The 16,692-nt window shown below is 49.4% G+C and overlaps 1 protein-coding gene across 8 annotated transcripts in view; it reads left to right on the top strand.

Annotated features, from left to right (window-relative positions):
- Msi2 (musashi RNA binding protein 2) overlaps positions 1-16,692 on the top strand; it is a 363,622-nt gene that overhangs the window by 282,741 nt on the left and 64,189 nt on the right. For all 8 annotated transcript variants that reach the window (XM_051158260.1, XM_051158259.1, XM_051158258.1 and 5 more), the window contains one exon: positions 13,564-13,646. In XM_051158260.1, the coding sequence (XP_051014217.1) occupies positions 13,564-13,646 (83 nt within the window). The remainder of the gene's footprint in view (positions 1-13,563; positions 13,647-16,692) is intronic.

Genomic DNA, 16,692 nt, shown 5'->3' with positions numbered 1-16,692 from the left:
AGGTAGGCGCTAAGGTCAACCACAGACCGGTCAGCTGCCCTGTTCCTGTTATTTCTGATGTACTGGGGTGGTGGTGTGGGCAATGGCTTGAAGCCAATCTCATCATCCTCTTCTGTGGCACAAGGTACCAGCTGTGCTTGCTGCCATGACTAGATGAAGTGCCTGAGGGGTCTCGGCCTCATCATAGCTTCCCGTCTTTCTTTCTCTGCATTGGTGTACTTATATCTTTACATTTATTTGTCTGTCGGTGTGTTGTGCTGGTGTGCATGTGCCGTGGCATGGGTGTGGAAGGAAACCAGAGGACAACTCCAGGGCGTGGGTTCTCTAGGGCGGGTCCCAGAGGCTGGTGGCAGGAACCTTCACCTGCTGAGCCGTCTCTCTGCTCTGCCTCCCTTCACCAATTCATAAGCTGCTTAAGTGTCTCTCTGGGCCTGGGGGTGTGAGGCAGGAGGATTGCTTGAGCTCAGCAGCTTGAAGCCGGCTAGAGCAACCTAGTGAGACCCCTATCCAGAAAAATAAAGAAATAAACAAACATTAGTGAAGTTTAAGCTGTTTTCAGAAGAGTAGAAATGACACGTTTGGTTTCTTCGCCCTCAGTGCACATTTCAGTCACGAACACAGACACTGGGGTGCCACCCTAGCCCTTCTTCAATTTGGAGGATGGGACCTGGACCTCAGCCTCATTTTCAAATTTATTTCCTAAGTGATTCTGATGTGGGAGTCACGCCCGAGAGAGTCACTCTTCCAGACCAGTGCCTCTTCGATTTTGATTTGCATAAAATCACCTGGGGAGCTGGCAGGTTCAAGTTCAGTAGGTCCAGGGTGGGGCCTGAGACTCAGAATTTGCAGTGCGTTCTCACACTGCCCATCCTCCTTGTCCCGCAACCCTATCCCAGGCCTAGTCTGGAGCTTGGGAGCATGTCGGCTCCCTGTAACAGAGCTGGTACCCCAGCTGGGCTGCTGTCTCAGCTTCTGGACGAGATCCGGCTTCCAGATGTCATGAACAGCTAAATCCTTAACGGCCAGAAAAACAAAATAGTCCAGACCCGCCCTGTGGTAAATCGGCAAGGTAGTCTGGCCACCTGGCCACGAACTCTAGCAGCAAGGGTCTAGGGCTGCTGAGGGAAGCGACGCGTGGGCAGAGGTGCGCCGGGCATCTTGCCAAAGCTGTCAGTTGTCACTGCTCTGAAGCCACGCCTCATCATAAAGTTCAGAGAATTTGTGGCAGTGCCTGAAAAGGTGCTTCCAAGTAGTGGGTTTTTCTGAAGTTTGGAGCCTGAATCTGTGGTCAGTATCTGTTCCCAGGGACATGTAAGAAGAGGAATCGACATGCTGAGGAGACAGAAAATGACAGCCAGGCCAGCGTGACTTCACCCAGTTTTTGGCCAGTGCTGGGTTTGACACTCAGAGACTAGTGGATGGCTTGTTGTTTTTCTAAATGCGTACACATTAGGGCCTTTTGGGGAGGGGAGGGGAGACAGGGTTTCTCTGTGTAGCCCTGGCTGTCCTGGAAGTTGCTTTGTAGACCAGGCTGTCCTGGAGCTTAGGGATCCGCCTGCCTCTGCCTCCCTGGTGCTGGGATTAAAGGCGTGCGCCACCACTGCACAGCGTATTAGGGTCTTTTAAACTCCTAATGTGGCCTAGAAACCAATGGTACTCATATGCCTCTTTCAGTACCTGAATCTTGTTCCCACTATGAAAGCCGGCGTTACCCACAGGTAGCCACCTCCCACAGATGCATTGTTGAATTTTAATGGGGGGGGGGGGCAAAGGCAAGAGTAGGCACATTAAAGATAGAGGTCGATGTAGGCTAGAGGATGGAGCAAGTCTGCTTTGATTGCTGATGGGAGGTGCCTAGCCTGCTCATAGGTAGAGCGTTGTAGCCATCCTCCTGGGCACTGGGGTGGGTTGTTGTTGCTGCTGCTGTTATTTCTGTTTCTCAGAAGTTTCTGAGAGTCAAAGTGGTTAAATAACTTGCTTGGAAAAACACTGGCAAAGATGGATATTATGTCTGCCAGGCTCAGGCATCTAAGCCCTTCCCCTCCTCACCTCGTTGAGGGTCACTAACTGAGACTGAGACCCGCTTATCCATGTTTCTCACTGGCTGGATGAGGCTGGAAGATGGCTCTCTGGAAAGGTAACAGATGTAAAAATCCACTCTTTGGTGTGGGTATGTTGCTCCCTCAGACATCTCCTGTAAAGAAAGGCTCCCAGAAGCCCCGATTCCTTTATGCTCAGGAAACCCTGAGGCTGAGAAGCCTGAAAGGCCCAGTCCTGCCATGTGGAGCCTGCCCAGACCTCCCCAGGCACTGCGGTTCCCTGAGCAGGCTCCAAGCCGAGGCAGCACGTCCTCCTGTCCTTGCCACAGCTGTGTGCGACCTCAGCCTCCTCCACCCTGCTGGGCGCACGCTGCAGCCCTGGCACCTTCTGCCGGGGTCCTGATCCGAGCCAGTTGTCTAGCGATTTAATTTGGTGAATTTACCACTGCGTCCCAGAGTTTATATTGGCACTTAACAGCAGTAATATGTGTCTCTCTCGCCAAGAACTGACTATTTTCCCCAACCAAGATGGAACACCACGCACAAAAAAAAAAAAAAAATAGGTTTGTGAGCTAATCCGCTGCCCTGACAAGTGTCATTCACAGAGTCGCTGCTATGGAGTGCACTCAGAATTAAATGAGGTTGGGGTTGTCTGGCCTGGGCCACAGGTGCCTTTTCCCTCGCAGTTAACAAGAGTCTGGGATGAGGCACCCTTCCCCGCAGCCTCGGGCACTTTCAAATCACGCCATCAGTATTCATGACAGAGCCCTCTTAGAAAAAAAGCGATTTGGGGCTGGCTGGAGGTCTCTCCAGTCTCCTCCTGCTTCTTTTCAATCTCTCTCCTACCCTCCCCCGGCCCCCACCTCTCCGTCCTTACTCCTACAATGTACGGCTCTGTACACTTGTGTAATTAATTTCATGGGCCCAAGTGGATGCCCCCACCAGTTTAAAAAGGAAAGAAAATGTTTCCTCTACTGCCCTATGCCAGTTTTGAAATTCTGAAGTAGAGCTTCATTGCTCGGTTTAGTAAACCAAGGGGTCCATAGGAATGGAAGCAAGCTCTGCCCTTTACACTTTAGTACAAATGGGTGTCTTTTGTTTGGTTGTTAGCAGTACTACTCAGACCTATTTTGAGATGGTCTCCCCATGTTAACAAGGTGGACCTTGAACTCATTAGCACAGGCAGATTTTAGACTTGAAATCCTTCTGCCTCAGCTTCCTGAGGAGCTGAGATGACAAGGTTATACCTGGACAGCCTAGGAACCAGAACCTCAGTTCTGAAAGAAACAGCTTTGCTGTCCCCTCATCTCCTGACCTGAGGACTTGAATTTGAATCCAAGCATACCTACAAGTACCTGTCACCTGAGCACTGGGTGAGGATGGGGGTCGGGATTAGGGGGATCCTGAGAGCCCCACCCCCACCCCCCTGGTGGCCTTCCAGCCAGCCTAGGGGAACCATGAACTTCCAGGTCAGTGAGAAACTCAAGGCAACAAGGCAAAGATCAGTGATCACTGGAGGAGGGAGACAGCTGGCTCTGACTTCCCAGTGTTCAAGCTCACAGACTCAGACTCACACCCCACAGGCCCGTGGACACACACACACACACACACACACACACACACACACACACACACACCAATGGGGTAGGGAGACAGCTCTCAATAACTTCTCTGCTGCAGAAGCATAAAGAATAGAGTTGAGATCCCCGACTCAGGGTAAGATGACAGAGATCCCTGGCACTCATTGGACAGTTGATAAAGCTTCACTTTCCCTGGGAGACCCTTCTCAGAAATAAAGACAGAGCAATTAAGGGAAGTCAATCAACACCAACCGCTGACACATTCACAGTCACATGCACACAAATGTGCACATGGGTGCACACACACATACACACACACACACACACACACACACACACACACACACACACACACACACACATATTTCTTGGAACCCAGGCCCTGGGAGATAGAATCCTGAAATTTTTTCTCTTTTCTATGGAAACTTCTAGATTCGATGAAATGTTCTCTGCTTGGCTTGGCTTGGCTTGGATTATGAAACATAGGACAGAGGCAGGCATGTGTGGGCATCTGAATTTCAGAGACCTGGCTAAACATGCAAGAAAGAGCCCAACCCATAACCGTAACAACCCAGATATGGGGCAGGGGGAACTCTTTAAGAACTTTCACCCCAGGAGAGACTGGGGCAGAACCACCAGAACATGGGTTTGGGGACAGTGTGTGCCCACCCTCTACTCCGTTCTTGGTTTAGCAGTCTCCATACACGCTCAGCTTACAGTGGCTGTAATGAAAAAAACTAACTTATAACTAAATCCCAACAATATACTCTCAGGCTCACAGTTGCCACCTGACTTGTGAAGGTCTCTCTTCACATTTCAAGGTCAGATGCTGACCTGAGCATCCTCCAGCCTAAGAGAAAAGAAAAGCACCTTTCCGGCCGTGAAACTGCCTTCCCTCCTGGCAAATCCCACCCACATAGCTTAATATCAATTTGGGGGATTCAGTCTTGTGCGCTTCCCAGAGACTAGATTGGGAATCTGACGGTGCTGTTTCTGCTGTCTGCCTCCCATCCCCAGCCTGAGCCCCCAGAGGTGGCCAGAGAGACGCAGGTGTGAGCTGGCTTGCTTGGTCCCTCTCCCCTTCTGATTAAATGGTGTAAGGCTGAGCCGACTCACACAGGCTCTCCACCTTGCCTGTGCGCCAGCCACTTGTAATTCCCTTCAGCCCTAGCCAGCTCTGCAAAGCAGAAAGAAATATGACCAGGCAAGTTGAGAAAATAAATTAAACTAAGTGTCAACTTTTCTTGTTTCTCTCCTCATTATTAAGAGATGGAATGGGGCTCGTTTATCAAGCAAGGGGAGAAATTAATTGACACGGCTTTAATATCATGATGTCTGGCATGTCTGGTCACATTCCTTCATTTTGGGGGGAAAGGCATTTTATTATAGTTTACAGCAGCCAGCTGCCAACTACGGGTGTAAATGAGGAAGCAGGTGCGTGAAGGATGCCACATTGGAGGGACCCTGACACCACTCTGAAGGGGACACACCAGGGAGAAAGCAGTGCATAAAGAAGAGAGAGGCGCTGTCTGCAGGCCCCTCCAATCCATCACAAGTCTGTTTGGAGACCTTAGGGATTTGGAGTAGGGGTGATGCCAGCCTTTGCCACTGATGGACCCCTGCACCCCCTTTGTTCTGAGCCAATTCATTGAACCGAGAGGCTCAACCCTGTGTGCAGTGTGGGCCAGAGTGCCTGCTCTGTTTTTTAATAAGACCAGAGAAGTGAGTGCATTCTTGTATGTGTCCCAGCATGGCTGACTCACTGAGAGCCAGACATCCCAACCTTACTTTAGGAAGGTCTGGGGTTGAGGTCTGGAAGAAGTCAATGCTCCTTACCCTGTACCCAGGACAGAGTTGACTGACTTAGGAGACACGTGTGTTATTTTCCTATATGAAAGTCCTCATGGTGTTGAGTCTCTGAAGCATCATGGGCTCCTTGCCTGTCTTTCTGGCCAAGAAATCAGGATCAGAGAGCATAGGTAGGAGAGAAGCAAGTGTGGAGCCTAGAGCCGTCATGCCTTTCCTGTGCTTTCTCTTTGCTTTCCTTCAGTGGGATGCTTAGGATGCAGGGTTTGGAGGGGTCTGCCAGGAGGGAAGTGCTACCCAGTGGTTGCTGGGTCTCACCTTGGTCATAGCCCCCATCTGGAAAGTGGGAATGGTCCTTCCTCCTTTCCCAGGGGGAGGGGGGGGCGTAGTGCAGACTGACAGGAGACGGGCCATCCAACAAGCATGGGCAAGCTTATGCTTGGTTTTCTGTATTTGATTTTTGGTGTTCGTGGGGACCAAGCCCAAGACCTTGAGCGTATCTCCAGCCTCAAGATTATTACGTAGAATGCAAACAGACCCTAAGTAGTCACTTTGATGGCAAGCATGAGCTATAACTGAAGGCATCCTGTCCCTCCCTGCCTGGTGGGGAATGCCTTTATTGCTCTAGTGAAGTACGTATTAACATCTGAGGGTGAAAATGGACCCAGTCCAATGTCATGGCACAACCATGGCACAGTATCTAATGCCCAGGACACTCTGATGGCCTTCTTGGACTGAATGTCACTAGGGCCAGCACCCTGTATGACAATCAATAACCAGAAATGTGTTGTTTCTTTTGGAACAGCAGCTCAGTGTCCCCATCCCCCACCACCCATCCCTCCATGACCAACCAGTCTTCTGAAGTCTTTCTCAGGGCAAATCTGGGGTGCACAGAGTACCCCTCCCAACTCCACTGAGCTGCCGTTTGAGCTTTTCCCCTCAGACGTTCTTCTTATGGGACCACAGGACAGTTGCCACACACACTGTGACTCATGTGGTGTGACTCATGTCCCTGGGCCAACTGGGCTGGCATATGTGATAAGTATGCAGGGGTCCTCTCTCAGCTAGAGGCCCACCAAAAGCCATCTTTGAACACTGATCCAAGGAAGGCATTGATCTCCAGAAGCGTGGGAGTAGGTTGAGAAAGCCGACCCGATCCCTACAGAGCAGCTGAGCGTGTAGTGACTGTGGAGCCTGTCCTACTGTCCACCAGGCTGCCTGGGGAAGCAGGTATGAGTAGCTAGAAAGTTCTAACCACACCCATACCCAAGAGACTTATGTTTGTGCTGCAGGCCACCCTCAGAAGTTGGTGATCCCCCACACCCCAGGGAGGTTGCTTAAGTTCTAAATATTCTTGCATATGCATACCTTAAATTTTTTCCACACACATACACACACACACTAAATTAGACAATTTAGGAGCTTTTCTCCTTTAGTTTTTTTTTTTTTTTCTCCATTAGCCACAGGCATTAAGTCATGCCTTTTGTCGGTTTTCATAGGCAGCACTTTTGTGATTGACTATTAGTGTCCGTTGGCCTCTAGGGTAGGAGAAGAAACTTGTTTCTGAGGTGAGGTGGAGACTGACTGTTCCATCATCTCTTCCCTAATGCCCCCCTCTGCCCCCGCACTCTATAAGTGCTTTGCTGGCCGTGTTTAGAGTGGGTCATTATAGTTTTGAGGTATCTTGTTTTCATAGTTCCATTCTCTTCATCTGTCTTTTACAGCCTTGCATTATTCCAATGAATATTCAGTTTTGCTCGTTTGAACAAAAGAGGCAGAAAAGGTTTGACTGTTAAATGCTTCTCTCTTAAGTGGGTCTTTACTTGTTAGTTTCCAATAATAGCTTCATTCAAGAGAACGTTCCAGTTTCAGTAAATGCAGCCTGCCCACTGCTACCCTTCTTAGGCCCGTTCTGAAAGCCCTTTGTCTGGGGTGAACCCTCTCACCACCTTCTTTGTCCCAGTTCTACAGGCTCCTGGAGCCCCTTGGGAGTGTACAGTATACTTAAGGCTTTTGGAGACGGTGGGCAGGTGACATTCTGCAGTTGTCATGCAAGCATCAGCCCTGGGTCCTTTTCTGTTATTAGCAATGGCTGGAGTAAGTTTAAACACCTAGGTGTGGGGCGGGGGGGGGGGGGCATTCCTTCCTTCAGCACTTAGGGCAATGAGACGCATAGCAGGGTTGCTCACCAGGCCTTCCTCACAAGGCCCCAATGGAGTACAGGCTCTTGTAGACTCACAACCGGTCAGAAACCATGCCCTGGTGGAGACCAGCTCAGGAACACCATTCTGGTCATTTGAGAGAAAGGCGAAGGGGCATTCGAGTAGGGGTGGAGTGGGGCACAGTTCATTGTTTTTGCCTCTTTTATACTTATTGCTGCTACTGTTGTTATTATGAGTGTGTAGCACGGGTGGAAGCCAGAGGTTGGCATTCTGTTCTCTCTCTACCTTTTATCTATCTGTCTGTCTGTCTATCTATCCGTCTGTCTGTCTACTGTCTCTATCATCTCCCAGTGAATGTGGTTGCTCACTGACTGGCTGACAAGCCCCCAGAAATCCATCTGTCTCTGCCGCCTAAGCACAGCGATGCACACTACCAAGCCCAGGTTTTATGAGCGCTAGAGATCCGAATACACCTTACACCCCAAGCGACCTCCCCAGCCCTTTGGCCTTTGCTTTTGAATTAGGAAAATATGTTTCTCCGAGCCGGGCGTGGTGGTGCATGCCTTTAATCCCAGCACTCGGGAGGCAGAGGCAGGCGGATCGCTGTGAGTTCGAGGCCAACCTGGTCTACAAAGTGAGTCCAGGATGGCCAAGGCTACACAGAGAAACCCTGTCTCGAAAAACCAAAAAAAAAAAAAAAAAAAAAAAGAAAGGAAAATATGTTTCTCCTATCCATCCACAGGCTTCAGTTTGATGGGCCTTCGTGAGATGCCATTTCTGGCTTTCCTTTGGGAAAGTGAAGGATGACTGTTCTTTCCTCCCCACTTCCCAGTCCTCCCAAGGCTCTGTGTGGGCTGTCCATCCAGCAGACTGTTCCAAAGGCCTTGGATACCGAGTGCACTAAGCGCAGACAAAAGGGCAAGTGCTATGTGGTTGTGCTTTCAAAGATACCTAGATCGCATCATTGCATAGACCTGTGGTTCTCAACCCGTGGGTCACGGCCTCTTTAGGGCGGTCGCACATCAGATATTTACATTGTGATTGATAACAGTAGCAAAATTACAGTTATGAAGTAGCAACAAAATAATTATGGTTGGGGGTCCCCACAACATGAGGAACTGTATTAAAGGGTCGCAGCATCAGGACGGTTCAGAATCACTGGCATAGATAGAAGAAAGTGGAGGTTTCCAGGCCTGGAAAGGACTGCTGTGTAGTGGGTATCAGCTTAAATATGGGATGACAAACAGGTTCCACAGATGGAATGGTGTTGGTGATGGCTTCACAGCTGTGTCACTGTCCTTCATGCCTCTGGGCTATGTACCTTAAAAATGCTTAAGATGACAAGTTCCTTGTTGTTGTATAGATTTGACCACCATGATTTTTATTCTTTACTTCGAAAGAGAAAAACACAATGCTCAAAGGAGTTTTCCCCACTCACCATCCATCCCGCTCGAATTCCTAATCCCATTATTTCTGTCCTTCCCTCGTCTGTTTTAATTTACTTGGGGAGGAGAAAGCTGTTCCCAGTGAGTTACTAATTCATTGGAAATGATAATGCACCTGTGAGATAAAAATGATTATATGTTGAGGAATAACACTTATTGATAATTAAGTGTTTCATTGCTTCTTTGCTTCCTCAAACGGAATAAATAAATATTTTAGACATAATCAAGTTTGTTTTCTCTAGTCAGGCCAAACAGACAAGGATGCTGAGGAGATGTAGATGCTTAACATGCTGCCTTGACACTACTGAATTGTGACACATCCAGAGTGTAGAGGCTTCAGATCCAGGCTGTCTTCCCTGAATCAGGAACTTTTTTTTTTTTTTTAAAGGATTTTGTTTATTTTTATTTTATGCATTATGGATGTTTTATGCCACTCGTGTGTAATGCCCACACAGTCCAGAAAAGAGCCTCGGGTCCCCTGGAACTGGAGTTACAGATGATTGTAAGCTGTCATGTGGGTGCTGGGAATTGAACCCAGGTCCTTTGGAAGAGCAACCAATACTCTTTAACCACTGGGCCATCTCTTCAGCCCCAGAAAAATCATGGCCATGTTGAGTCCTGTGGAGTTAGAGAAGAGGGGCCATCAAGGAATCTCAGAGTCAGAATCCAAAATTATGCCAAGAACCCTCTGGCTCCATTACATTTGAATTCCCACATCAGAGCTGGCCACCTCCTTGCTGTCTCCGCTTGGTGGTCCAGCACAGGTATCAATAATAACCTGGAGTTGAAGTCCTGACTTCCATGGTGGACCAAGGAGTTAAGTGGCCACAGATGCAACTTGAGAGGCAAGGTTCCACCATCGCCCCAGTTCTGGTGTCAAGTATGAATGTGCTGGGGCCTTCAAATCTTTGGCTGTCCTCCGTCTTGTGGAATGTCACTTGCTTTACCTTCATTGCTAATAGCTTGCTTGGATTTTGCTCATTCGCCCACGTTCTCAAGCCTTCTGTCCAGAGCACTGTCATTGGCGAGGCAGCAATCTGCCTGGAGGAGGTAATTGGTCCCACTCTGCAGAGATAGCAGAAGCCCGTCCCTCATGGTATGAGTGTCCTGTGACTGCCGTGAGAAAATGTCACAAGCTTTAGAGGCTAAAAGGAGCAGCAATCAATTCTCTCATTGTTCTGGAGGTGGCGGCAGCGCTCCCTCCCCAGTTGTAGGTGACAGTTTGATGTGGTGGTTGGTTGCGGCTGTATCACCTGTACCGTGCCTGCCTTCGCCCTCCCAGGGCCTCTTTCTGTGTCTTTCTCCATCTCTCACCTCTTATAAGGACATCAGCTGTTCCACTAAGAGTGCTTTCTAAACCTGGAATTCTCTTTTTGTTTTAATTTTTTTATTTCTCAATTTTTACGTACATTGGTGTATTGTCTATATGTCTGATTGTGTGTGTGAAGTTGTCAGATCTTCTGGAACTGGAGTTACAGACAGGTGTGAGCAGCCAAGTGGGTGCTGGGAATTGAACCTGGGTCTTCTGGAAGAGCAGCCAGTGCTCTTAACTGCTGAGCCATCTCTCCAGCCCCCAAACTTGGAATTCTTAATCACACTTGCAAAGCCACTTTCCCCCGCCCCCCGCCCCAGATCTTGGGGTGTAGGTCTATATTTAGAGGATAGATGTTCAACCCTGTACAATCACTCTAATTTGCAACGAGATAAAACAACAAAAACCCTAATTTGACTTGTTTTATCTGCAAGGTGCTGAGGTGGGCCCAGATGTGACCCATAGGCTGGGAACATGAGGTAGGAGCAAGGTCTGCCCAGGCAAGAGGCTGTCTCTGAGAGGTCCTTGGCTCAATTCTAGAGAGGTAATATGGTTTAAAATAAAACTCTTGTTGGTCTCCTTACCAGCCATAGTGTAGGGCCTAGGTGGAGACAGTTGGTATAGAAGGAAGGGCCAAGTCAGTCAAGAGGCAAAGCTCTGAGTCGTGTGGAGTGGTGGAATTGCTCAGACCCTGAGGCCCGGAACAAGCCCATTCTAATCATTGTCTCAGCACACAGTGTTTTAAAGGTGCTGTTTTATCCCAGGGACGCACTGAGAACAAGGTCCCAGCCCTACACTAGTCCAGAACATGGCTGGCTTAAAGTCAGTACTGGCCCCTCCTTTCTGTGCCCTCCCTGCACTTGCCCACCCTGGAAGCCTTTCAAAGGGCTCTGGGTCTTTGTCCCTTCTTGTAAAGTCAGGTAGGATCTGAATTCTAGAACACTGAGCAAGGAAAAGAAGATTACCTACTGAGATGTAGGTTCCTGCTTGTTCTGTGGGGTGGGGCGCATGGCACACTTGGCTTGATAGTTTGAAGGCTTCTGCAAACCTGAAAGAGGATGATGAGCCAGCATCCTTGGGGAAACGACAGGTGTTTAAAGAAGGCAAGGATCAAACACTTGAAAGTCCAAAGAGAGATGCTTCGGGCACTGCCGCTGGGTATGGCTATCCTCAAACTTTGCAGGGATGGATAGGGCTAAGGGCTAAGAAACAGACACCCAAAACAGACAAAGAGAGAGCCCTGTAGGTCCTCTCCAGGACACCCCTTGGGAAGTATGAGCCTGGTGAGAAGGGCACTGGTTGGGCATCAGTTTAGCTCATGTGTAGTGTCTGCTTCAGGCTTAGGTTGTTGAGGATCTAACTTTTACCCAGTGATGCTGGGGAAACTGACCCGTTGGGAATGTTGGTTCAAAATGTGGTACATGGGAACGAATGGCACAGCCTGGAGGTCATGATTGTATTTGTGTGGTAGCCCTGGTCCTCTTTTTTACTGGAGGTTGTTTGAGAGCAGAGCTTGACCTTCATTTTCCTAAAGAACCTTCTAGAACCTGCTGTAGGAACTGTGATATAAAAGCTCTGTGTGTCAGCCCCCGTTTCCCTGGTAGTCCTTGGAGAGCGATAGTAGAGGTGGCTCAGGGAACCAGAAGGGACCTTTCTACCTTGGGCGACTGAGCCCCAAAGCAGACACAGAAACCGAAAAAGCTTACATCTGTCTCTTATCTGTTGATAGAAAGCCCTGATAATCATATTGCAGAAGCAGCCAGTAAGATTTTGCCTTCCCGTGTTTTGCATTTGGTCCGCTCACATCTTTGGGGTGGGGGGGAGGGTGTCTTATTTGGGCCTGCTGTCAGAAGATGTCGTAGCTTGTCAACAAGTCACTTACAGTTCTGGAAGCCAGAAGTCAGAGTCAGGTGCCAGCATTTTGGTGCTGGTAAGGGCCCCTTCACAGGCTTGCAGAAAGACTCCTTAATGTAACCTGACTGGGCAGGAGAGAATTGGAAAAAGCAAACTAGCCTGTCTTTCTATAAGGACACTGATGCCACCCCTGAAGGGTTTCATCCTCAGGACCAACTTCACCTCCCAAAGTGACACACACACACACACACACACACACCACCACCACCACCACCACCACCACCACCACCACCACCATCACCACCACCACCACCAGCAGTCATACCCCACCATACCACCACCAGTCCATAGCAGAGCCCTTGGAGCTCTGATCTGGAAGAGCAAGCATCCACCTTTACTTCCTGGTGCAAAGTGTGAGGTTCAGAGAACAGAAGCAGGTCCCCAGGTTGTGCCCAGGCGAGACTATTACCAGACCCCTGCCTCACCAGTGTCTCTCCATCTCTGCCCAGGTCCCCTCGTACATTAGCGCCAACACGATAGCCGTGCTCAGTGCAAGGTGGCAGACCCGCCATGTGCTGGCTCATGTGGTACCCTGGTGCTTACTGAGTTAGGGTCACAGATGGGGACTCACACTGGACCGCTGTTGGGGGTGAAAAGAGAAGAAAAGAAGGGGCAGGAGGGCGGAGAGCGGCACGCAGGATGCTGAGCGGCACGCAGGATGCTGAGCGGCACGCAGGATGCTGAGCGGCAGTCGCCTGCCAAAATTCTTTAGTGCAGCTTGTCTACTAGAGCTGATCTCCAGCCGAGTAAATACAGTGGATAGCTGACGGGCTGACAGCAGGCATCAGACAGTCTTAAACTGCCCCAAATCCACAGTGTGTTTGAAGCGGCAGCAGCAAAGGGAATGCCTGCACAGAACAGAGGCCTGCAACTTTTAATAGTTTTCTTTCCAGGCCTCAGGACGCCCTGATGAGGTATTAGAGGGAACCATTCAGGAAGAAAAGGACCAATAACCACCTCTGCATGGAGGCCGACCCAAGGGCTAGCCATCGAAGCTCACAGAAAGGGCCAGTGCGGCCCCGCAGTGATCCAAGAGGCTCTCCATAGCCCACAAGCCTGCCTCCACATTGAGGCTCCCGACCCTTGTAAATAACAGACAAGTAAATTTCTTGTTTGCTTCAGGGCAAATGTAAGCCACGGGGTGCCTGCTGCACATGGGTGGAATCCTGACTGCCGCCTCGCTGCCGGAAGGGTGCTGGGTATAAATAAGAATCCCTGCCTGGACCACCACACCCCTCCCGCCTGCCTGGAGCCCGCCCTGCGGGATCCGAGCTCATTCCTCCTCTCTGTTTCTCCTTCCTTCAGGATTTGGCTTTGTCACTTTTGAGAATGAAGACGTTGTGGAGAAAGTCTGTGAGATTCATTTCCATGAAATCAATAATAAAATGGTAAGTCTGGAGGGATCGTCCAGTGGGTGACAGTGGGGTTGAGTGGCTGCAGCATCCGTGTCGCGCATGCGGAAGTCATGGAGTGGTCTGAGGCCTAGGCTGTCAACGTTCGGCCCTGTCAACAGGAGCGGTTGTGAGAAACAGCGGACAATGAATTCTTTTAATGAAGGGCCTGTTGCAAGTAGTGATGTTTAGCAGTAATGCCAGCTATTGTGTTTGGGAGGTTGAGGCAGGGGGATCGGCACAAATTCAAAGCCAGCCTGGTCTACAGAGGGAATTCCAGGCCAGCCAGAAACACATAGTAAAACCCTACCTCAAAAAAAAAAAAAAAAAAAAAAAAGGTAAAAATGCACCAGGCACGATGATGCGCCCCTTTAATTCTAGCACCTAGGAGGCAGAAACAGGCAGATCTCTGAGTTTGAGGCCAACTTGGTGGACGTAGTGAGTTCCAGGACAACCAAGACTATGCAGAGAAACCCTGTCAACAAAGTCAGACACAGGCTGAGGAGAGAGCTCAGACTGAAGTACCTGTAGGCAAGTCTGAGAACCGAAGTTTGATCTTCAGAAGCCCTTTTTTAAAACATGGTATGGCCGGGCGTGGTTGCGCACGCCTTTAATCCCAGCACTTGGGAGGCAGAGGCAGGCGGATCTCTGTGAGTTCAAGACCAGCCTGGTCTGGAGTCTAGGACAGCCAAGGCTACACAGAGAAACCCTGTCTCAAAAAACCAATAAATAAATGAATAAATTAATTAATTAATTAAAATTAAATTAAAACCGCCATATGGTTGTGTGTTCTCACAAGGGCAGCACTGGAAGGACCCCCAGGACTGACTGGCCAGCCTACCCCAGACCAGTGAGATGCTTACAGTGAGGGGTGCAGGGACCTGAGGGAGAAAACCAGAGATAGTCTTCTGGTTTACACACATGTGCACCCCCCACACACACACACACAATCCCTACACAAATACACAAAGCCAAAATTAGTTAATAAAAATCAAAAGGCCAAATATAAGTATTCAGGCTACCCTACATAGTTGAGACCTTGTCTACCCCACCACCACACACACACACACACACACACACACACACAAAGCAGTTTTTGGAGCTATTCGTGTGACATTTGCAACCATTCTGTGTTGTAGTGTAGAAGTGTCCATAGGCCGTACATAGATGGGATAATTTCATGCAAACAAGAGCAGGGGACAAGCTCGTCGCTCGTCACGGCAAGGACCGTCCCGCCGTCAACCTTATCTATCCTGTCGCGCGGAGAGAGACGCGAGAGAGAGTCTCGCGAGATATCTCTTCTCTCTCTCCTCTCTCTCCTTCCTCCAACACAGAATCTAACATGGAGGCCAGGCACTCTGTATTTTGCTACAAACTCATCTCTCTCTCTCTCTCTCTCTCTCTCTCTCTCTCTCTCTCTCTCTCTCTCTCTCTCTCTCTCTTAAACTCAGCTCTCTTATTTTAACCATATAATAATGTAAAAGAGCATTTTCAAATCTTGGGCCTTACAACAGGCAGGCAAAAGGCAAGGCATGCTGGGTATGGTCCACAGGCTGGAAGTGGCAGCCCCGTAACTTTAACCATACCTTTTTGCTTTTGTTTGGTTTGGTATTTGAGACAGTTTCACTATGTAGTTTTGGCTAACTGAAACTCACTGTGTAGACCAGGCTGGCCTCAAACTCACAGAGACCCTCCTGCCTCTGCCTCTGGCAGGATTGAAGGTATGTGCTACCATACCTGTCCCCCAGCCATGCTTTTGACGGAGGGCCCCTGAGAAACAGATCTTAGATAGGAGATTTGATAAACTGTTTCTCCCCTCATCGTCTGCAGCCTTCCCTTTCCAAAGCTCTTCTTCTTGGTGTAAGCCTCAAAGAGGGGAGATTCCACTCCTGGGAATTCTGCAGAGCCAGGGGAACTGCCCACAGAAGTGGCCACCAGAGGGCGCCACACCCTGCGTGGTGTCTGCCTGCTTTTTCTCTCTATCTCTCATTACTTTCCGGTTGGGTGACAAATCCTTTCTTTCTTGTTTCCAGAAAATATAAAGGGGGGTGGGGAGCTCGGCAGGTGTTTCTGGATCCATGTTCAGGTCCCCCAGAGCACAAACACATTTGGTTGGCCAGCAAAACCTCCAGCCCAGAGAGAAGAGGACAGGTGGGCATATTTGGGCTTCGATCACAGCTGTGACTTTGATATTTTCTCCCTTTTGTCAAAACATTCCTTGCTTCTGAGGCATGCATTCAGATATGCATTGTGTATCGGTCTGATATGTGTTCACCAACTTTAGATTCAATAATAGAGCTTTTAGTGTGGATAAGATCAAAGCAATCTGCTTAGCATGTGGTGCTGCAGGCTTGATTCAATATTTGACTTGCTAATTTTTTCCCAGGGCACTAAAATAATATTGTTCATATCGTTCCTAGCCACCATATGCATGTGAAATGAAAATAGTCTTTTCTTTGCATAGTGTATGTTGGAGGCATCTGTGCGGGCATTAAAGTGGTATGAGGGAGATAGGTGGGGGAAAGCAGCACAAGTTCCTTTGTGGACTTCGTCTTCCAGACGCTGTTGTGTCTTCCGGTTGGCACCTCCCTCCCCACCTCAGGTCGCTGCTTCTAAACTGGAGAGGTGGAGAACCTACACCTGCGCGCAGACGCCTTCTTTAGCCTTTCCCAAGCTTGCTGTTGCCAGGCTTGGAGAAAGGTTGTCGGGCATCAGGGAATAGAAGAGGCAGCAGAGGGGGCGGGCGGGTGGACGGGCGCCTTCCTGCATTTCATCGTGCAGGCAAGAGATGATCCCGGTGTTGCTATTGGCAGACTTTGAAATAAGCCTATGATACAGGATGGGAAAGGCTTATGGTCATCTGTCTCTGGGGGGGCGGGGAATGAGGCCACAGGTGAGTCCCAGGGCTACCCATAGTTCAGTAGCATAGGCTTTGGGCTTCCTGGCTGCTCAGAGAGCTGTTGGACTCTTGTCTGAGCTTGGGGGTGAAAGGGCGAGCCCCCAGATGACCAGGGGAGTGAGATAAGAGCATGTTGAATGAAGG

This window comes from Acomys russatus, chromosome 16 (genome assembly GCF_903995435.1).
Source record: "Acomys russatus chromosome 16, mAcoRus1.1, whole genome shotgun sequence".
Lineage (NCBI taxonomy): Eukaryota > Metazoa > Chordata > Mammalia > Rodentia > Muridae > Acomys > Acomys russatus.
Note: the sequence above shows the minus strand (reverse complement) of the source record. Positions and strands in the feature narration are given on the sequence as shown.